This window comes from Plecotus auritus (genome assembly GCF_963455305.1).
Source record: "Plecotus auritus genome assembly, chromosome: 13".
NCBI lineage: Eukaryota > Metazoa > Chordata > Mammalia > Chiroptera > Vespertilionidae > Plecotus > Plecotus auritus.
Window position 1 is genome coordinate 11,302,459 of NC_137779.1, and position 22,890 is coordinate 11,325,348.

The 22,890-nt window shown below is 45.0% G+C and overlaps 1 protein-coding gene across 5 annotated transcripts in view; it reads left to right on the forward strand.

The window, feature by feature from the left end:
* The window catches only part of HECTD4 (HECT domain E3 ubiquitin protein ligase 4), a 166,922-nt gene that overhangs the window by 119,126 nt on the left and 24,906 nt on the right, over positions 1–22,890 (forward strand). For all 5 annotated transcript variants that reach the window (XM_080650565.1, XM_080650566.1, XM_080650568.1 and 2 more), the window contains exons 46-56: positions 3,132–3,293; positions 3,399–3,547; positions 3,816–3,895; positions 7,933–8,096; positions 8,968–9,205; positions 10,175–10,311; positions 10,735–10,861; positions 15,915–16,052; positions 17,826–17,962; positions 20,020–20,180; positions 22,110–22,291. In XM_080650565.1, the coding sequence (XP_080506691.1) occupies positions 3,132–3,293; positions 3,399–3,547; positions 3,816–3,895; positions 7,933–8,096; positions 8,968–9,205; positions 10,175–10,311; positions 10,735–10,861; positions 15,915–16,052; positions 17,826–17,962; positions 20,020–20,180; positions 22,110–22,291 (1,675 nt within the window). The remainder of the gene's footprint in view (positions 1–3,131; positions 3,294–3,398; positions 3,548–3,815; positions 3,896–7,932; positions 8,097–8,967; positions 9,206–10,174; positions 10,312–10,734; positions 10,862–15,914; positions 16,053–17,825; positions 17,963–20,019; positions 20,181–22,109; positions 22,292–22,890) is intronic.

Genomic DNA, 22,890 nt, shown 5'->3' on the forward strand with positions numbered 1-22,890 from the left:
TTTTCCCTTTCCATAGATGAGTACCTTTCCACATCAGCTAATAAAAACTGAATAGTCCAGCATATACTTGTGCATCAGTTTACTTACTCAAGCTCTTCTTGTTGCAAATCCACATTGTTTCCAGTTTTTGCTCTAATAGTGATCTTCATGTCCTTCAAGCTCATCTTCACATGAATCTTATTTCTTTCTTTAGAATAAAAGTGAAATGGAGGGGTTTTAAAAAATATGCTTTCATCTGATAGAGAAGCTTGGAATTCTATGATTAGATTTATTAAAACTATGAAAGTGAAAAAATGAGGCAATTAATCTAACCAAGAAGAAAGGGAGTATAACCATAGAACTCCTTTTTTTATTTGAGCTGAATATTAAGACCTAAGTGATAGAAATTCTGATTACTGGAGAAACCAAGATGGCGGCATAGGTAAACACCTGAACTTGCTGCCTTGCACAACCACTTCAAAACTACAACTAAAAGACAAAATGGACTTCATCCAAAACCACAGGAAGGCTGGCTAAGTGGAAATTCTACAACTAGAAGGGAAGAGAAAAGCACACTGAGACTCAGAGGAGGTGCGGAAGTAAAGTGCAGAGGTACGGAGGTGCACGTGCAGAGAGGGCTGGCAACTGAGTACGCAGCTGTCTTTTTCAATCCAGAGGGAGACACAAACTCCTGACTGCTCTGAACTCCGGTTCGGGGAGAGACACTGGGGACCCAGACTCATACAGGGAGAAACTGGACTGTCTGGAAGGGGGCGGAACTCGAGGGCGGCTTTCCCTCAGAGGTGCTTGCAGCGATTACCAAGGGACATTGAGACCCGAGGGCCTCTTAGGGCAGGGCTGACAGGAAGCCATTGCTGTTTGTTCCGCCCTGAGACTCCGCCCCACCCAAGTTGTGCACAGAGGCTTTTGCATATGAATGGCCTGTTCCTTTGAAATCTAAACTTACCTAACAAACTGCAACTGAGTCAGAGAGACCCAGAACATCCAAAAGAAGGCCCAAGGCCCCACAGCAGCTTGCATTGCTTCACAGCTGGGCCTCATCTGGGCACCTCCAAACCCAAACAAAGAAGAGGAATCTGCAGATCTCTCCGTAGCTTCTGCTGGGTGGCCTCAGACAGAGGCTAAATTAGCACCTCCTTGGAGATCCAAGAGCCAGTGTACCCAGGGGTCAGAGTAGGACCATCCAGATTACAACTCCTCAGATCCATAAGGGACATACTTGGGGGCAGACTCAATGAGCACCAAAGCCCCACTGAAGCAAGTCTTGCCTCATAAGGGTGTCTCCAGCACAGAAGTTCTCCCATCTTAGACACAGCTGATCCTCACAGCCAATTGGCCTGGAGGTCAATTCCCCCCAGTCATACCAACAACAATCACGACTTAACTACAACAAGACTGTGCACACAGCCTACAAAGGGGTGCACCAAGAGTGTCCACCTCAGGTAACTGGGGAGGCTGAGCCACTGGGCCCTATAGGACACCTACCACACAAAGCTACTCTACCTACTCAGGGAAGCAGCGAAAATGCGGAGACAAAGAAACAGGTCACAAATGAAAGAAATGGAGGAAAACAAATGACTGGATATAGAGTTCAAAAACATGGTTATAAGGTTTTTCAAGAATTTTCTAGAAAAGGCCGATAAATTTAGTGAGACCCTCAAGGATATGAAAAAGGACCAACTAGAAATTAAGCATACACTGACTGAAATAAAGAATATTATAAAGAGATCCAATAGCAGACTAGAGGATCACAAGAATCAAGTCAAAGATTTGAAATACAAAGAAACAAAAAACACCCAACCGGAAAATCAAAAAGAAAAAAGAATAAAAAAATATGAAGATAGTGTAAGGAGCCTCTGGGACAACTTCAAGTGTACCAACATCCGAATTATGGGGGTACCAGAAGAAGAGAGAGAGCAAGATACTGAAAACCTATTTGAAGAAATAATGACAGAAAACTTCCCCCACCTGGTGAAAGAAATAGACTTACAAGTCCAGAAGCGCAGAGAACCCTAACAAAAGGAATCCAGAGAGGACCACACCAAGACACATCATAATTAAAATGCCAAGAGCAAAAGACAAAGCAAGAATATTAAAAGCAGCAAGAGAAAAACAGTTAATTACCTACAAGGGAGCACCCATACGATTGTCAGCTGATTTCTCAACAGAAACTATGCAGGCCAGATGGGAGTGGCAAGAGATAATCAAAGTGATGAATAGCAAGAACCTACAACCAAGATTACTGTACCCAGCAAAGCTATCATTCAGAATTGAAGGGCAGATAAAGAGCTTCACAGATAAGAAAAAGCTAAAGGGGTTCATCACCACCAAACCAGTATTATATGAAATGCTGAAAGGTATTCTTTAAGAAGAAGAATAAGATAAAGATAAAAATTATGAACAACAAATACATATCTATCAACAAGTGAATCTAAAAATCAAGTGAATAAAAAATCTGATGAACAGAATAAACTGGTGAATATAATAGAATCAGGGGCATAGAAAGGGAGTGGACTGACAATTCTCGGGGGGAAAGGTGAGTGGGGGGGTGCGGGAAGAGACTGGACAAAAATCATACACCTATGGATGAGGACAGTGCGGGGGGTAAGGGCATGGGGTGGGATGGGAACCGGGTGGAGGGGAGCTATGGGGGTAAAAAAGAGGAACAACTGTAATAATCTGAACAATGAAGATTCAATTAAAAAAAAAAAAGAAATTCTGATTACCGATTGAACCAGAATTTGTCCTATGACTGCACTGGGAGGATGAGGGGTGAAGACCTGTGTATGTACATGTGTGTCAGGAGAAGTAGGTCCGTGGGAATTGAAACCTCTTTGTCATAATAAAGGATAAATGATGTCTTAACAGGATATTAAATATAGTGTCATAAGCATAGAAGGAGAAATATAGAGGTAAGATCAGAATTAGCAGTTAAAAGAGTTAAGAGTGATTATTTTGAGAGAGCAGGACTGGGCATAGGGAAGGAGACTGACTGCCTTTTCTTAAATAAAGAAAAGTTTCCTTTGATTAAAAAAAGATACGTTATTTAATGAATATTATTTTTCTTCTTTGAGAGAGTGAAAGGATTTGTATTTGCAGTTCTATTGAATGAGAGTTTTTCCCCAATGTAGCCCAAAGAGATAACTTGGAGCGCCTCAAGAGTGTTCCCACCTGTTCGAGCCTGCATGTTCTCATCGCACCTTACATCCGTCACCTTCCTGGCTGACCCCAGCGCTGGGGGCGGTCTGCCCCGGGGCACCTTTATCTATGCCACCTCACCACTGCCAGTTCAGGTGAGAAATCATATGATATACTGGCTTTTGCCTCTTTCTTTCAAATTTGAGAGAAAAAGCAAGTTCAGCTCTCTGATTGTCTGCCCACTTCTGGTGTTTCTTCAGGCCCCATCTTTTTACTGGGAAATAGAAATTGTTTCCTATGGAGACACTGATGACGACACTGGACCAATAGTTTCCTTTGGTTTTGCTACAGAAGCAGAGAAACGAGATGGGGCTTGGACTAATCCAGTGGGCACTTGTCTTTTCCACAAGTAAGTGGCTACTATTGCTGTTACTTAAAAAAAAAAAAAGTAGTGGGATGGGTGCTTTAATACTAAAGTAATATCACTTTAATCTCTAACCCCCAAAATGTATAAAATTCTGATTGGAAATACGTTCATGTTTGGGGAAAGAGAATGGCTCCTAGGATTTCTCTACTAATTACTATCATGCCACTGAACCCCCTCCACCTGTTCCCTACCTCCCCGCCTCCGTGTTGGCGGGTTAGCCTTGTCTTTGACTCCCCTTGTTTTTCCACAGCAATGGCCGGGCTGTGCACTACAATGGCTCCAGTTTATTGCAGTGGAAGAGCGTTCGCTTAGATGTGACTCTCTCTCCCGGTGAGTGCAGCAGGAGCTTTTTTTCCCACCCTCTGTAGGTCTGAAATTAAATAAACTTAGCAACTGGAAGCAATTTTTCTTGTAGTGAAAAGGATATACTTGTCATTGTTGTTCTCTAGTGTACACCAACCCTATCATTTTATAGGGCCATTATCATCTAGAGCAGCCGTGGGCAAACTACGGCCCGCGGGCTGGATCCGGCTGTTCTATCCGGTTCTCTTGCTCTCCCCTCTGCTCCTTTACTTTGAATTTATATTAGTTCACACAAACACTCCATCCATGCTTTTGTTCCAGCCCTCCGGTCCAGTTTAAGAACCCATTGTGGCCCTCAAGTCAAAAAGTTTGCCCACCCCTGGCCTAGAGCCTCCATTTGGTAACTTAGGAGTCACATTTACTTTTGTTCCTCCATCATGAGCAAATTCTGAGATTTCGCTTTTCGCTGAAGTTTGGTCTTTCATCAGCTTGTTATTGATGAGCAGATAAATAGCTTCAGAAAAAGAAAACTTGCTGAGTCGGCATTGCTTAGTGGTTGAGCATCGACATATGAATCAGGAGATCACGGTTCAATTCCTGGTCAGGACACATGTCTGAGTTGCAGACTTAATCCCCAGTGTGGGGTGTGCAGGAGGGAGCCAATCAGTGATTCTCTGTCATCATTGATATTTTTATCTTTCCCTCTCCCTTCCTCTCTGAAATCAATAATATATACATATATATACATACATATACGTGTGTGTGTGTATATACACTGAGTGGCCAGATTATTATGATCTCTGAATGCATAATAATCTGGCCACTCAGTGTACTTCTCTTGAGAACCTCATTTATTTGATATCAAAGATACTATAAATCGTGCACCTGATCAGTTTTCCCCTTTGCACTGGCTGATAGAAAGCTCAGGGCAAATAGGTGGTGGATCTCCAGCAAAAGTCTAGAATACTTTTGGTACCCATTTTAGATACAAATACACTGAGTGGCCAGATTATTATGCGTTCAGAGATCATAATAATCTGGCCACCAAGTGTGTGTGTGTGTGTGTGTGTGTGTGTGTGTGTGTATACACACACACACACATATATACATATATATGTATATGTGTATATATATGTACACATACATATATATCCTATCTAATAAAGAGGGAATGTGCTAATTAACCCTCACGCCATCGCAAAAGATGGCACACCCACAGCCAATAAGGATGGAATATGCTAATGTACTGTCCTGCCTTCAAAGATGGCGGTGCCCACAACCGCAAGATAGTGGCACCCAGTCCCCTCAGCCCCGCCGGGGTGACAGGCGCATGGCAAGGCCCACCTTAGGGCGGGCCCCGCCACTCCATACACCTGCCTCCAGAGTCCCCCAGTCCCCTTAGCCTCCCAGCTACCCTGGGCCAGCCTGAGGCACAGGCAAGCCTCGGATGGCAGCTGCCCAGCCACCCAGGCCTGCCCGAGGCTCAGATAACCAGGGCCAGCCAAGGCTTGCGCTCCTGGCAGTGGCAACAGCAGAGGTATGATGGAGCGTCACCTTCCCCTGATCGTCGGGTCACCTCCCGCTCCTGAGGGCTCCTGGACTGTGAGAGGGGGCAGGCTGGGCTGGGGGGTTGAGGGGCCTGGGCACTGCCATCTTATGTCTGTGGGTGCCACCATCTTTCAGGGCGTGGCAGCCAATTAGCATATTCCCTCTTTATTGGCTGTGGGCGCCGCCATCTTTGGGAGCGGGGCAGTCAATTAGCATATTCCCTCCTTATTAACTGTGGGCGCCTCCATCTTTTCGATGGCATGAGGGTCAATTAGCATATTCCCTCTTTATTAGATAGGATTAGAGGCCTGGTGCACAAATTCGTGCATGGGTGGGGTCCCTCAGCCTGGCTGGCAATTGGGGCTGATTGGGGAGTCTCACCCAGTCCCGATCGGGGCCAATCGGGGCTGGCCGGCCTGGGGGATGGGCTCGGGAGGTTGGCCGGATGTGGGGTGAGGGGCTGCAGGAGATTGGCCACCTGGCAGGGGGCGGGGCAGCAGGAGGTTGGTCAGCTGTGGGAGGTTGGCTGGGGGAGCACACTGACCACCAGGGGCAGCTCCTGCATTGAGCCTCTGCCCCCTGGTGGTCAGCGTGCATCATAGCAACCAGTCTTTCTGGTCATTCTGCTGTAATGGTTTCTTAGGCTTTTATTATATACTAGAGGCCCAGTACACGAAATTCGTGCATGGGGGGGGGGTCGTCCCTCAGCCCAGCATGCACCCTCTCCAATCTGGGACCCGTCAAGGGATGTCCGACTGCCCGCTTAGGCCCAATCCTACTGGGATCGGGCCTAAGCGGGCAGTCAGACATTCCTCTCACAATCCAGAACTGCTGGCTCCCAACTGCTTGCCTGCCTGCCTTCCTGATTGCCCCTAACTGCTTCTGCCTGACAGCCTGATCACCCCCTAACCACTCCCTTGCCAGCCTGATTGCCCCTAACTGCCCTCCCCTGCAGGCCTGGTCACCCCTAACTACCCTCCCCTGCAGGCCTGCTCCCCCCCAACTCATCTCCCCTGCAGGCCTGGGTCCCCCTCCAACTGCCCTTCCCTGCAGGCCCAGTTGCCCCCAACTTCCCTCCTCTGCCGGCCTGGTCACCCCTAACTACCCTCCCCTACAGGCTTGATTGCCCCCAACTGCCCTCCCTTGGAGGCCTGATCCCTCCCAACTGCCCTCCCCTGCTGGCCTGATCGCCCACAACTGCCCTCCCCTGCTGGCCTGAACCCTCCCAACTGCCCTCCCCTGCTGGCCATCTTGTGGTGGCCATCTTGTGTCCACATGGGGGCAGCCATCTTTGACCACATGGGGGTGGCCATCTTGTGTGTTGGAGTGATGTTCAATTTGCATATTACTCTTTTATTAGATAGGTTTTTTTGTTGTTGTTTTTAAAGGAGAACTCCACTACTAGCCATGAGGCATTTGTGAAATATATTATACAGTAAATGTAGACTTTGCTCTTGGTAGCCTGAACATCTGGTCCAGTTTTAACAAATATTCTGCCCAGATGTTTCAGTCACATAGATAGTCAATTCAATTAAAAACCAATCTTTTCCCCCCTCCTTTTTTTGGCCTCCATGTAAGTAATAATCTGTGTAGTAATGAATTGGGATCAGTCCTACCTGCTCCAGCAGTAGCAAAATATAGGCATTCTTCTCACATTAGAAGCAGCCAAACATGTTGGCTATGTATTTTCAGACAGGACATCTTAGCATCATCTCTGATTAATCTGACTATTCCCTGACTACTGGGAAGCTAGTCCTAGTGTATCTAAAACATATGAGGCCCTGTGATGAAAAATAGAATCACAGAACTTCAAGCACTTATTGGAGAGTTTGCAACAATAGGTTAGTTAGAACGCTCCTGTGCTAGCAGTTTCTCTGGAAGTGGGAGTGCGGATGTAGTGGACACGCTCTTCTTGGGTCTCTAAGTTCTATCCCAGTATCCAGGAACCTCATGAGAAAACAACAGGGCTTCTATTATCTTAGCATCCTGCAAAAATGCCTTAAATACATATAAGTAAGGGGCGCTTTAATGGAGTACCTTTAGGTTACATTGTGGGTTGAGTTTTCAATTATTTTAAGATCATCTCTTAAGTCTTCTACAACTTTATTAAGAAATTACCTTTTTACCTTTATGCCATAAGTAATCTTCCACATATAAAAAGAAAAAAACTTACATTCCTCCATTTAAAAATCATACCCACTGTTTTCCATTTTTGTCTTGGCTGCCAGGAAAAGGCTAAATTTAATGTATAATTGTGGTAGCTAACCTAACTCAGACACTAGGCGTTTTGCTTCTCCTAAACATTTTCTTTTTAAAATTGTTTATTTCTACAGTAACTTTATGTTTCTTTAAATACAATCGGTTACTTCATGTATTTTTCACATGTAACCAATGCATAAATAAATAAAACAAAGATAGTCAGTGATATGTGGCCTTGTCACACTGGTTGCAATTCGGAAGTTTATTTAATAGTAAGAGGGGAAAACATGTTGTTTCCTTCCTGTTCTCTGCCACAGGCGATGTGGCAGGAATTGGCTGGGAGAGAACAGAGGGGACTCCACCTCCTCCGGGGCAGCCAGCCAAGGGCCGGGTGTACTTCACGTACTGTGGGCAGCGCCTCTCGCCTTATCTCGAGGACGTCTCTGGTGGCATGTGGCCTGTGGTTCACATTCAGAAAAAGGTAGGTTATCTTGTTGGGATGGAAAACAAATTCTGCTAGTAATTTGGATGATGCTCAACCACATTGGAGGGGGAAGTCTACTTTACCGAGTCCACAGGTTCAAATGGTAATCTCACCTGGAAGCTCCCTCACAGACACGTCCAGAAAGAATGTCTAATCTGGGCACCCATGGCCACCAGGCAAGCTGCCACATAGACTGATCCTCACAGTGCACGTGCACATTGTAGACTTGATGAAAGCAGTGCCAAGCAAACCTGATCGTGTCTCCATTACCCTGAGGAAGTATATATATTCCGCAAATGCCTTACTGGGCAAAATTGGAAGAAAGTATGTTCCAGGTGAAGGGAACAGCATATGCAGTAACATCAAGTAGAAGGGAGCATATTAGAAACAAGAAAGGTCACTGTGGCCCTGACGGGTTTGGCTCAGTGGATAGAGCGTCGGCCTGCGGACTGAAGGGTCCCAGGTTCGATTCCGGTCAAAGGCACGTACGTTGGTTGCGGGCACATCCCCAGTAGGAGGTGTACAAGAGGCAGCTGATTGATGTTTCTCTCTCATCGATGTTTCTAACTCTCTATCCTTCTCCCTTCCTCTCTGTAAAAAATCAATAAAATATATTTTTAAAAAAGAAAAGGAAAGGTCACCGTGTGTAGCAAAGAGCATGAGAGTGCAAGGTGAGGGTAGGCAGGGCTGGCTTCTACAGAGCTCTAGTGCCAGGTACACAGTTATACCAGCCCCTTGGCCTAGTTTCACTTGCTGTCCCAAAGCTGGGGCCATTTTTATGGTTTGACATTTAGTGAGGGTTAAATAAATTAAAAATAAATAAATAAGCCTAAGTCCTTTCAAATCCTTTATTTGCTGTCCTTTCCAGAACACCAAGACTCGAGCTAACTTTGGCTCCCGCCCATTCGCCTATGCCGAAGGGCAGGCCCACCGCAACGCTGCTGACCTGTGCACTGACCTAGCAGAGGAGATCAGTGCTAACTTCGAGGCCCTGCCCTTTGCCATGGCATCTGACAGTGACAACGATGCTGGCACCAGTGTTGCATCAGACCCAGGCACTCATGGGCCACCGTGCAGGATTGCCGCTGTGGCCACCCCTCAGCAGCGTAAGCCACCTCCTCTCAGGGCCCCACTGCATTCTGGGAATGCAAATCCTGTTAGTCAGTTTAACTTGGGCTTGTTCTGGTACCCGTGGGAATGGGGTAACTGGCCCAATGAAAGGAAATGGGGATAAGGAGGAAGCAAGGCAGACTTGAAAGTGAACCCCCCCAATATAGGAAACTTGCTACCACTCAGTGCCACGTGGAATGTGGCCACGTGAAAGTGCAAGCCTGCAAAGTTGTCCATTTTTTATGAGAGAAACCCCAGAATTTTTTATGAAATCTCATTTAAAAATGTTAATCATTTCTTCGAATTGTTTTAAAACTGAGGTCATCAAAGAATAAAAAGCTGATTGTGGAAGCTTTCTATTATTTGAAAATTTTCATAATCAAATTGAATAAAACTGAGCTTTCTGAACTAAAGATGTCTGCAAGTCATATTAGGCCGTTAGGATACTGGTTTGCAAACTGTCTTAAGTATCTTTTTAATTTTTATAGTGAACAACTTTTCAGATTCTTCCCTGAGTTGAATCATACCCATTAAACCTATAGCAGGATGCCGAAACCGGTTTGGCTCAGTGGATAGAGCGTCGGCCTGCGGACTGAAGGGTCCCGGGTTCGATTCCGGTCAAGGGCATGTACCTTGGTTGCGGGCACATCCCCAGTGGGGGGGGGGTGCAGGAGGCAGCTGATCGATGTTTCTCTCTCATCGATGTTTCTAATTTTCTGTCCCTCTCCCTTCCTCTCTGTAAAAATATCAATAAAATACATTTAAAAAAAAAAAAAACCTATAGCAGGACTCAGGGTAATTATAAATAATTAGTTATTTCTTGGCTCTGCACTTAAAATCCCTACAAATACTAGGAGCCTTTCTATCACATACATTAAGAGAATCCAAATTGTTCATGGTGAGAAGTGCATGATTTCTCCAGCCTGCTCTTGCCTGGAACTCACTGCCATTGTGCTTTGTTACAGAATATGACAGTGACACATCCTGTCATTACAAAGTAGAGCTCAGCTATGAGAATTTCATCACCTCTGGCCCAGACCCCCACCCACCTCCCATTGCAGATGATGAAAGTGATGATGATGACGATGACGACATCCCACAGGTAAGAGACCTGCAGCATCCACTTAGCTGGCTGGTGCCCAGGACAGGCCACGAGGAATGATTTTGATCTGAGCGTACAAGACTGGAATTGCTACACTTTGAATGACGTCATTGGGTTTCAACAGTGTCTTTGCAGTGTTTGTTTTTCTAAACTACACAATAGCAATGCCTGTTGGGCTCTTTTGCCCAATACTGATCTAGAGGTGTTAGAGAAATGAAGTTTTTGATAGTAATCCAGCAGGAAAGTTGGCTTTAGAGAGAAGGAAGTCTAGCTGTTGCCTCCCCTGGCATCCGAGGTATAGTGAGTTGTGGTCCACACAGTGTGTTTCCATTACTGGCCTGTGAGGGGTGAGAGTTGTACGTTAGAGCAGGACTGATGACTGCATGAAGCATTCTCTCTGATCATGAGTTTGCCTTCCTCCAGGAGGACCACTATGCCCTGCTGGTGAAAGCGTGGGAGACCAAGGTGTTCCCTACTATTCGAAGACGCTTCCGCAATGAAGCAGAGCGGAAGTCGGGCCTGGACCAGATCAAGGGTGCTCTACAGCTAGGTCAGTGCTTTACGTTCTCCTATGGAGGTCACTTCTTGATTAGAAGAGATGTGTTTAGGTGACACTCAGAGTGTAAATCAGGAAAGAGGGTTCATCTAGATGTGGGCCGGACCGCACAGTGTCTTCACTGTACCTTTACTGAGCTCTGCAGCCCTGGCTTTCATGGCCAGGCTCTTCTCTCCTTGTCATTTTCACTCAGTGTTTTTCAGTTGATGGACTACTGAAGTGAAGTGGCCTGGTTATACCAGGAAGCTGCGTGGGTAGTAGCGTGGGCTCTGAAGTCACAGCTGTGCTATTTACCAGATGTGTGACCTTGGGAAGGTTACTTAACCTTTTTGAACTTTCCTTACCTTTTTTTTTTTTTTTTTAATATATTTTATTGATTTTTTACAGAGAGGAAGGGAGAGGGATAGAGAGCCAGAAACATCGATGAGAGAGAAACATCGATCAGCTGCCTCCTGCACACTCCCCACTGGGGATGTGCCTGCAACCAAGGTACATGCCCTTGACCGGAATCGAATCTGGGACCCCTCAGTCCGCAGGCCGACGCTCTATTCACTGAGCCAAACCAGTCCGGGCAAACTTTCTTTACCTTTAAAATGGAGTCAGTAATGATAACCGCCTCACATGTATATGAGAAAGAAGTGAGTGAGTACAGATAAAGTTTCTAAAAACAGTGCCTAGCACATAGTAAGTATTCCGTTAATATAGTTCTAAATGTCACAGTGATTCACGAAGGTAAGATTTTTTTTCTCCCCTGGCTACGACTTCTCCAGCAAAGAATGGTACAGGGTGTGGCCCCAGACGGTGGATCATTCCTGAATCTTAAGTGCTTTTCCTCATTTTGTGAAACATGCTTTTTGAGATGCAGAAATGCCTTTTCCCATTAGGCATCACGGTCCTCCTGTGGAACATTGGTTTGGTTTTCTGTCGTCATTGCAGCAGAGATGGTATAAAAAGTTAGTTATTGTCCCCGTGTTAGCAACCTTTCTCCTCTTTTGTCCTGAGATTAGGACCAAATAAAAAGAAAAGCCACCAGAAGACCTTTATTTTTCTTAGGAACTTCTATGGTGAGTCCCTGATTTCCAGTGATAGATGAGCAATTCCTTTTTCTCCTTGGTGCCAGGACTTATCAGAGAGAAAGAGTGTGTGTGTGTTTCTCCATGTTTCCACCCCAAAGTTTAGACCATGACAGTGGAATGATCTTGTTTAGACGTAACCTGTGAGAATATTCACGCATCTTGTGACATAGTGTGAAAGCTTCCTGCTCTTATGAGAGCCCTACGTCAGCTGCTGACCTAAATTCCAGGACAGATTCGTTATAGTCTTCTCTTTTCTTCTGTGTTAAGAGTTTTGGGCAGAGAGAGCACCATTAGAAAGATCCTCGGGTGGGAGTGAGCATGGGAGGGGACAGCAATAAGGCCGAGCCCAGCGAGCCAAAGCGGACAAGGTGAGGGAGGAGCAGCAAGAAATGAACGAGCGGGAGCAGGGAGCAGTGTCAGCCTTGGCAAGGACTGCGGATTTTATTCTGTGTCAAATGGGAAGCCATTGAGGGTGGTAAGCAAAGGAGCAACATAATCTGATATAGTAGGTCCTACAGATAAAAAGATAATTTATTATTCCTCGTTCATTCTCAACATCTGAACGAAACACCGTATCTGTGTTATATCAACCACAGAACAGCTCTTACCTTGCTTTCAGAGGACTTTCACTTAATAAAGGTAATGCCAAGTTCCCGCCTGGCAGCCTTGAAGCAGCAGCACTGGTCATCGGTTTTCCCAGTGAGGAGGGCTTTGTTTAAGTTGCATTTTTTTAAAAATATATTTTATTGATTTTTTACAGAGAGGAAGAGAGAGGGATAGAAAGTTAGAAACATCAATGAGAGAGAGACATCCATCAGCTGCCTCCTGCACGCCCCCTACTGGGGATGTGCCCGCAACCCAGGTACATGCCCTTGACCAGAATCAAACCTGGGACCCTTCAGTCTGCAGGCTGACGCTCTATCCACTGAGCCAAACCGGTTAGGGCTGTTTAAGTTGCATTTTTATTGTCATTGATTCATTCACATATCTGTCCATGCATGCATGTGCCTCCCAGTGCTGGACCCTGTGCTAGGGAATAAAGAATCCTCTGTGAACAAGATCGAGATGGTCCCTTCTCTCAGAGCTTACATCCTTGTAGAAACAAGTAATGAAACAACAAACTGCATTGTCATAAGGACAGACCAGGAAGCCACAGCATAGGTGCCATGGGCAGCCCAGTCCAGCATGGCTCCTCTGCCAACATGGGATTTAAGCTGAGACCTGGAGCTAATTTGACAACCGCAGGGTTAAGTTTAGAAAAATGAAGCACTATTTGTTCACGAAGCCTGGTGCCTCTTAATGTTTGGGGAGAGGGGAAGTGGGGAGAGAGACTTTACAGTACGTATAGGATCTTTTTTATTTTATTTTTACCATTTGTTCCTGGACCATCCTGAATGGCAGTAGCCAAGTGTGCCTTCTCCTCCTCTGCTCCCAGTTCAGAGGAGGGAAAGTATAGGCAGCACAGCAGAAAGTGTGATTATCCACGGGCAGCTGCTGGACCAGAGCCAGACCAGTGACTCCGGCCTGTGACTCACCCGGAGTGCCTCTGGGCCCTTACACATCTTGCTCAAGCATTCTCTTGGGATTCATCTGTATAACCATGGCCAACAGCTGAACTATATTAATTTAAACTTAAAACATTTACCTGCCAAATACAACAGCATTCAATATAGCAGTGGCAAAAAGCCGAAGGAGGATGGGAAGGATAGGGAGATGGCTCATGGTGCCCAAAAGACCACCCCTGAGAGGGTGAACCCATGGGAGGTTAATGAAATCATCTCTTTATTGTTCTAGTTTCATTTGGCCTTCTCCCCAGTCCCCGGATTCCTGTGTAGTAGATAGCAGAGTCTTTTCCGCCTACCTTCTATTCCTTTGTAAAATGTGACAAAAGTTATTTTTCCATAATTTTCTAATATCAGGCCCATTCCTTGTTTATTCTGTCTGATACATCGTTCTCTGAGCATCCTTCTCTAATTTCAGCCCCCTTCTAAAGTGTGCTCAGAAAATGCTGCTCCTTTTCATTACAGCAAGGCCAATAAGTAAAGGAATGGTAGATACATGTGATGGCAATAAGGCTTATTTAAAAGCAGATGCTGTCGGCACCCACTCTTTCACCCACAACTTCTTGAGCAGTATGGGAGCTAAGGCGGCTACAGCAAAGGGATACCCTTGTCCCCACCCCTGTCCTCCCTACAGTGTGATTGTCTTCAGGGCTCTGGTCATTTATTTATTTGGTTTATTATTTAACTAGAGGCCCAGTGTACCAATCCATGCACCAGTGGGGTCCCTTGGCCTGGCCTGTGGGATCGGCCAAAACTGGCTCTCCGGCATCCCCTGAGGGGTCCCGGATTGCTAGAGGGTGCAAGCCAGGCTGAGGGACCCCACTGGTGTACGATCGGGGCTGGAGAGGGATGTGGGAGGTTGGCCAGCTAGGGAGGGACCATGGAAGGGCTCCAGGGCATGTCCGGCCTGTCTCACTCAGTCCCGATTGGCCAGACCCCAGCAGCAAGCTAACCTACCAGTTGGAGCATCTGCCCCCTGGTGGTCAGTGCACATCATAGCGACTGGTCAACCGGTCAACTGTCTGCCCCCTGGTGGTCAGTGCACGTCATAGCAAGCAGTTGAGTGGCCGTAGCATATCATTAGCATATTACACTTTGATTGTTTGAACAGCCAACCAGATGACTGGACACTTAGCATATTAGGCTTTTATTATATAGGATAGTGGCTGTGCTATTGAACATAATGATATGTTCTCCCCAGGGAAGGAAGACAGAGCAGATTCCAGTACTGGATAGAAGTTATGTAGCTCTCTGTCTCTCTTCACTAAGCAACATGTGTTTATTGTAGTAAAAATCAAACTCACGCCCAACTGGCATGGTTCAGTGGTTGAGCATTGACCTATGAACCAGGAGGTCATTGTTTGATTCCCAGTCAGAGCACATACCTGGGTTGCAGGCTCAATCCTCGGTGTGGGGTGTGCAGGAGGCAGCCCGTCAGTGATTCTGTCTCATCATTGATGTATCTCTTTCTCCCTCTCCCTTCCTCTCTTAAATTAATAAAAATGTATTTTTTAAAAAAAATCAAATTCATACAAAAATGAGGGGGGAAAACGTTACCCTTACTTTCTTCTTACTCTCCATTTATCCTAGTTTGTTCTTTTGACTTAACTAAAGTGAAATGACTGCATAATGACCTATCATTTTTAATCGTGCTGTGTTCATGACTATTTTTGTTATTTCCATTGTTTCTTTATAAGCAATGCTGCACAGAGTGTTCTTTGCACACTAGTGTGTGTGTTTCTGGGGAGTTTAATATTAGAGAGATTCCTGGAAGAAAGGCATTAAGTACTTTCAATTTGGTAGACTCTTCATAATTACCTTCCCCAAAAGGCAGCATATTCCCACCAACAGTGGTTTTGTTTTGTTTTTGTTTTAATATATATATATATTTAATATATTTCTTATTGCTTTCAGAGAGGAAGGGAGAGGGAGATAGAAACATCAATGATGAGAGAGAATCATTGATCGGCTACCTCTTGCACACCCCCTACTTGGGATCGAGCCTGCAGCCCAGGCAGGTGCCCTTGACCGGAGTCGAAACTGGGACCCTTCAGTCCGCAGGCTGACGCTCTATCCACTGAGCCAAACTGCCTAGGACTGTTTTAATATATTTTTATTGATTTCAGAGAGGAAGGGAGAGAGAGATAGAAACATCAATGACGAGAGAATCATTGATCAGCTGCCTCCTGCATGCCCCCCACTGGGATCAAGCTGCAACCCCGGCATTTGCCCTTGACCGGAATCAAATCTGTAGGCCCTTGCTCTATCCACTGAGCCAAACCAGCTAGGGCACCACCAATAGTGTTGAAAGATTCTCTTATTGTTTCATTCTAGAAATAAGTCAGTGTCATGGTTGGCCTGAAGATCATGTGCTCTTTGGGGAGTTATCAGTGCTGTTCTATTTTTTAGGCATGGTGGACATTGCCCGACAGACGGTTGAATTCCTCTACGAGGAGAATGGTGGCATCCCAAGAGACCTTTACCTTCCTACCATTGAAGACATTAAAGATGAAGCGAACAAATTCACAATTGATAAAGTTCGAAAAGGTTTTGCTTTCTCCCTTACTTCACCTATGAAACATCCTATGAAATGAGAAGTTGAGTTTTCCAAGCATGAGTGTGAGCCAAGCAGCTGCTGGCTCTCCTAGGGTGATTCTCCTTACTCTGAGTGACATGACCTCTTCCTGGCTCTCCCATGTAAGGCCCTAAAGTTCCTGGTGGGGCACAAGTAGACACCTGTCTGGCCTCTGGTGGCCTCTCGCACATGCTCAGGGCTCACTAACATGAGCAGGGTGAGACAGGGCAGTGGTACAGAGAGAGGAGTTGGGGGGTGGGGGGTAGCGGGTTCTCAGGCTTAGTCCTGGCAACTGAGCTAATAAACCAGGAATATGTGGTTGTATTGTGCTTTTTAGAATTTTCATAGAATGAGTTTAAACTTTTGATTCAAAATCTATGACACATTTTGAGGAAATGAAAATATGAAAAAGCACAAAAAAGAGAATTTAAAACCACTCATTAGACCTTCACAAAACTATTTGAACATCATGGGCAGGGGCAGGAATATATATTTATTTTTCTTTTTCTTCTGATTTGAGACCTAATTCATATACCATAAAGTTTACCTTTTTAAAGCATACAATCTAGCAGTTCTTAGTGTATTCACAAAGTTGAACAATCATCAAACCATTACCTCTAATTCAAGAACATCTTCATCTCCCAAAAAGGAATTCTGTACTCTTACTCCTCCCCATTCCTCTCTCCCTTAGCCTCTGGCAACTATTAATCTACTTTCTGTCTCTGTAGATTTGCCTGTTCTGGAAAGTTCATATACTGTAAATGGAATCATACAACATGTGATCTTTTGAGTCTGGCCTCTCATACAACATAATGTTTCAAGTTTCATCCATGTTGTAGCACATGTTGGTACTTCATTCCTTTTTATGACAAAATAATATTTCATTGTATGGATAATACCTTATTTTGTTTATTCATCAGATGATGGGCATTTGGGTTGTTTCTACCTTTTGGCTATGAACATTTGTATACAAATTTGTATGTGAATATGTATTTTTATTTCTATATATAGGAGTGGAATTGCTGGGTCATATGGTAGCTTTATGTTTAACTTTTTTAAGAAGTATATATATATTTCTTTATTGATTTCAGAGAGGAAAGGGGAGAGAGAGAGATAGAAACATCAATGATGAGAGAGAATCACTGATTGGCTGCTTCCTGCATGCCCCCTACTAGGGACGAGCCCGCAACCCAGGCATGTGCCCTTGGCTGGAATTGAACCTGGGACCCTTCAGTCCATAGGCCAACGCTCTATCCACTGAGCAAAACCAGCCAGGGCTATTTTTAACTTTTTGAGGAAATGCCAGATTATTTTCCAAAATGATTGCACCATTTTACATTTCCACCAACAATGTATGAAGGTTCTAATTTCGCCACATCCTTGCCAACACTTACTATTGTCTGGATTTTTTATTATAGCCACCCCAGTGGGTGTGAAGTGGCTTTGACTTGCATTTCCCTAATGACTAATGATGTTGAATACCTTTTCATTTCTCTTTGGAGAAATTTTTATTCAAAACCTTTGCCCATTTTTAATTGGCTTCTTTGTCTTGTTGAATTGTGAGATTCTTACAACACTTTGTTGTATTATCTTCCAGACCACGCTGTGTTCCTTTTTTGGCTACAACTAAACCAAGGGCACTGCCTGCTCATTGCTGTAGAGATATCTTAGACCCTGACAGAGAGGCTCCCAAGGTGGTGAGGATACTTGCTCCTGAACAAAACTTCTCTCTCTGCCCTCCTTAGGTCTCACGGTGGTAACCCGCTCTCCGGACAGCAATAATGTAGCCAGCAGTGCTGTTGGAACTGCTCTGCCAAAATTTGCCATCCGAGGGATGCTGAAAACCTTTGGGCTTCATGGAGTAGTCTTAGATGTGGATTCGGTGAGTACACAGCCTTTTCTAGACACTGAGACTTTCATGCTCAGACTCCATGTACCTTAAAAAGGGATGGATTCCTCTTCAGGTTAGGGGTGAAGAAACCAAACTAACTGCTGTCATATCAGATGACCTTGCTGAGATGAGCACAGATTAGGGAGGAGGGTTTATAAACTCTCTCCTCTCAGCACGTCAGCTCCTTCAGACCTGCCTTTGCCATTATTTTCCGTCAGCCATGTTCAGACTGTCCCTACATGCTGTCTACCCAAGTTCAAAGAGAAATTCCCCCATTGTACTTGACGAATGGCTGATCTGTCATAGTCATGATTGTTACAGACACAGAACAAAGAAACAGTTTGATGTCTGCCCTTCGGGACTGGCTTGGGCTACTGGGATCTAGGCTGAGGTTTTAGGGGCTAGTCTCCGCTCTTCGGAACTAGTGTCAGCCCTTTGGGACTAGATCCAGCTCTTAGGCCTTGGCTGGGCCATCCCGGGCTAAGTCCGTTAAAATCAAATGGACCCGGCCATGGGGAAGCCCCGTCCCCACAAGACTGCCTTAGAGGAGCGGACCCTTAAGTGAGCACACTTGGCCTGGGAGCCAGAGATTAAAGGGCTGCTGACTGTCCAGGGGGAGGTGCCTGTGGAAGTCACTGGGACACACTGAGGCTGGCTCCCGGGGCCTCTGGAGGAGGGGGTGCTGCTTAGGGACTAGATGAGGCTCTTCAGGGCTTGGCTGGGCTCTTAGGGGTGAGGTTCTGCCCTTGAGGACTGAGTTTGGCTGTTGGGGTCTGAACTTACTCTTCCGGGCTAGGCTCCACCTTTCCAGATTGGCTTTGGCTGTTGGGGTCAAGGTTGGAGTCTTAGGGACTAGTCTCGGCTCCTTGCAAGTATGTGAGCCCGCTGGGACTGGATTGGGCTCTTAGTTCTTGGCTGGGCCATCCGAGGCTAGGCTCCAGCTTTCAGGGCTAGAGAAAAAAACAACCACCAGTTTTGTGATTTTGATCACATCGTCTCACTGGTTGTCTCAGCCTCAATTTCCCGCATATAAAATAAGTGTATTAAATTAGATTGTCGTTTTCTTGTCCATTTTGACGGGCCCTCTCCTGTGGCTTAGCACGGATTTTGGGGAGGGGAGAAGGAACAGAAGAGAGTGAGGGAGGCAAACTTGAAGCTTTCTTTTGAAAATGAGGCCCTATTTGAAAGCCACGACTCTGCCATCCTGAGGTGGCGTGCACGTGCTTGCATTTAAGATGTTTCCCATGCAAGAAAAACCGATGAAATAATGTATAGTTTAAACCCAAGAGTCCTGAAAAAGTATCTGTCACCACTTAAGTAAGCTTTAGTATCTGTCTAGGTAGAGAAAGATAATGTTAGGTACCATTAATGATTTGAAATGGAAAGTTTCACATCTTCAACCAACTCCTTTTTACTGGTTGGTGGTTTACTAAGGTGAACTTTCAAGTAGAAAATTCTAGCAGTAGTACTATTAATCTCCTACTGCTTTTGGGTACAAACTTCTGACTCCAGTTATCAGAAAGCATAGAACTAACAATACTTTCAGCAATGGAAATGTATGAAAATAAAAATCAGAATTTTTGTTAAAGTAATAATTATTGTTTCTCAAACAGTTTTATTCCCTGTTTTAATAATGACACCAAAGCAAAAAAAAATTATCTTGGTATTTGAATCCAGAATGCATATACATGAGTTTCCTTTTAATTTTCCTAGTAATGAAATAGAGCTATCAGACATCAAAGCAATGAACAGAAAATTTACCTGTCAACAATATGCATTGAACTGTTACTGAAATATAGCACTATTCTTTTTAAATTTCTGACTCATAATTACATTGAAACTCTTATTTTACTAATAAAAATTTGCTAACTGGTATAAAAAACGAAACACACTGTTAATGCAATACTAACCAAATGTCTTTGAACTTTTAGACTCAGTGACATGCAGCTAGCATTTACTGCTTTAAGACTTTGGTTTTATATGTATTTTAAAACTAGGGGTAAAGTTAGTGTAGAAAAACAAATAGACATTTCCTTTTACTATTGTAGGTAAATGAATTGGTGCAGGTAGAAACATACCTGCGGAGTGAAGGTGTGCTGGTTCGATACTGGTATCCTATTGACATGTTGGAAAGGCCCCCAGCAGGCTACCGAAGGACTGCCACCAATGGACTGGTCACACTGGACAACACCAACCTTCAAATTCATAGGTAAAATTGAGCCCTCTTTTCTAGTCACAGAAATCCACTTACTGTGTTTTACCACATGTGCCATTCATCGTTGACAACAAGGGTTTTCCTTCAAAGCAAGGAGTTAGGAGAAGGCAACCAGTAAAGATAATAGCACAGTTGCAGGAGTTGGGAAGAAAAGTTGAGAGCAAGAGGTAAGGGGACAGGTAAGGGTATGTAGTATCACCTGGCCTGTGCCACAGGTGCTCTGCTGTGAGGTGGAGGGGTTGAGAGGTTGTCCTAGACAATTTCAAATGACCCCTGGTGGCTCCGAGTGGGTATTAAACCTAAACTTTTTTAAAAAAAAATTTTTTTTATTTTTATTGATTTCAGAGGAAAGGAGAGGGAGAGGGAGATAGAAACATCAATGATGGGAGAGAATCATTGATCGGCTGCCTCCTGCAAGCCCCCTATTGGGGATCAAGCCCACAACCCAGGCATATGCCCTTGACCGGAATCGAACCCAGGACCCTTCAGTCCACAGGCCGATGCTCTATCCACTGAGCCAAACCAACTAGGGCTTAAACCTAAACTTGATAGAAACATCAGGGCTGCTTCTAACTTTCCTTTTTAAAGTGCTTGATACCAGGAGAATGTTTCATTATGGTGACTGGCTACTAAAATGCAGTGAGTCTTCCCTATGCTGGTATTAGCTAGATTAGATTTTTTACAAGAGAAGGGACCTACTTAGTTACTAATGAGCCATTATTTAAGGTGCATGCCTATTTATAAATCCAGCACATTAAAAATTCCCACAGCGAAATTTTTAATAGCTTTATTGAGATATAATTTACATACTATACAGTTCACTCATTTAAAGTAGACAAGTCAATGGTTTTTAGTATATTCACAAACTTTGCAACCATCACCAGTCAATTCTAGAACATTTGTATCACCCCAAGAAGAAACCCTATACCCATTATAGTCAGTTTGCACTCTCCCATACCCTAGCTCAGTGGTCAGCAAACTCATTAGTCAACAGAGCCAAATATCAACAGTACGACGATTGAAATTTCTTTTGAGAGCCAAATTTTTTAAACTTAAACTTCTTCTAACACCACTTCTTCAAAATAGACTCGCCCAGGCCGTGATATTTTGTGGAAGAGCCACACTCAAGGGGCCAAAGAGCCGCGTGTGGCTCGCAAGCCGCAGTTTGCCAACCACTGCCCTAGCTCAACCACCAATCTATTTCCATGGGTTTGCTTAATTCTGCCCAATCTGTAAAAATGATATGCAATATGCGGCCCTTGTGTCTGGCTCCGTCACTCAGCATTATGTTTTCAGGGTTTATCCATGTTGTGACATGTATCGTCAGTACTTCATTCCTTTTTATGGCTGAATAGTATTGCATTGTACAGATTTACCGTTACTCGGTTGATGGACATTTGGGTTGATCCACTCTTTGTCTACTATGCAAAACACTGCTGTGAACGTATATGTGTAAGTTTTTGTGTGGACCTAAGTTTTCATTATTTTTTTAAATATATTTTTTTTTATTGATTTCAGAGAGGAAGGGAGAGGGAGAGAGAGATAGAAACATCAATGATGAGAATCATTGATTGGCTGCCTCCTGCACACCGCCCACTGGGGATCGAGCCCGCAACCTGGGCATATGCCCTGACCAGGAATCGAACCGGTGACCTCTTGGTTTCTGGGTCAGCACTCAACTGCTGAACTACACCCGGCTGGGTAGTTTTCATTATTTTTCCACAGTGATTTTTGAGTTGGGAAAAAGCAAACATAACTAAATGTACCTTTTTTGCCTAAACATGAGTGACTGACTTGGAGGACAGACCGTGGGCCAGAAGAGAAACCTGAGTTGTGGTCTTTTCCCTTGGGAGGCCTGTGGCTCAGTCCAGCGCGGGGCTGGAGCGGAGGCGCCTAGTGATCTCCCTGCCTTTTGCCCTGCAGAGAGCTGCTGCGGTGTGAGGCTGCGCTGGCCAGGCTGTACTGCCGCATGGCCCTGCTCAATATCTTCGCCCCCAAGCTGCCTCACTTGTTCACCCGCCTCTTCCACATCCCTGCCATCCGAGACATTACCCTGGAGCACCTGCAGCTGCTATCCAATCAGCTCCTCGCTCCTCCACTCCCAGGTAAAGCTTGGCTTTGCTGCTGGCACTGCTGCTGTCAGCATGGGGAGGAATAGTCCTGAGAGTGTGTACGCATTGTCCATGGTGGGGGAGCGATTTGAGCACAGTACCTTCGGACTAGTAGAGATAACCGCACTAAGCCAAATGGTCTTGGCAGTGCTTTCTCACTCTTTGAAAAATATGAAGTAAGTATATCGCTCACTTTAGTCATTGATCTGTTAAGCATTCATAGAGCTTCCCAAACTAATTGTGGATCAAGGACAATTAAATAATGTTTATGAAGTCTGGTCACTATAATGTCGCCACAGACTTTCTGTCTGGCTTTGTGAAGAAAGGAATATGTTCCTGTGATCAGACTCCTCCAAAGCAGACCTACTGATTCATTGTGCCTTCAGGCAGCTTGTGTTTTAATGGGCCAGCTTGTGTGTGTCTGCTGACCTCGGGCGCTTGGGGTGAGAGCTGATGCTGTGTGTTGGCTGCTCTGGTACATGCTAAGTGATGAACCTCTTAGTCCAGTCTTCCTTGGGTACTTCGGCCTTCTGCCTGCTGCCCTTGACCTCTGAGCCACTAGTGTGAGAGCAAGAGGTGAGGGGACAGGTGGC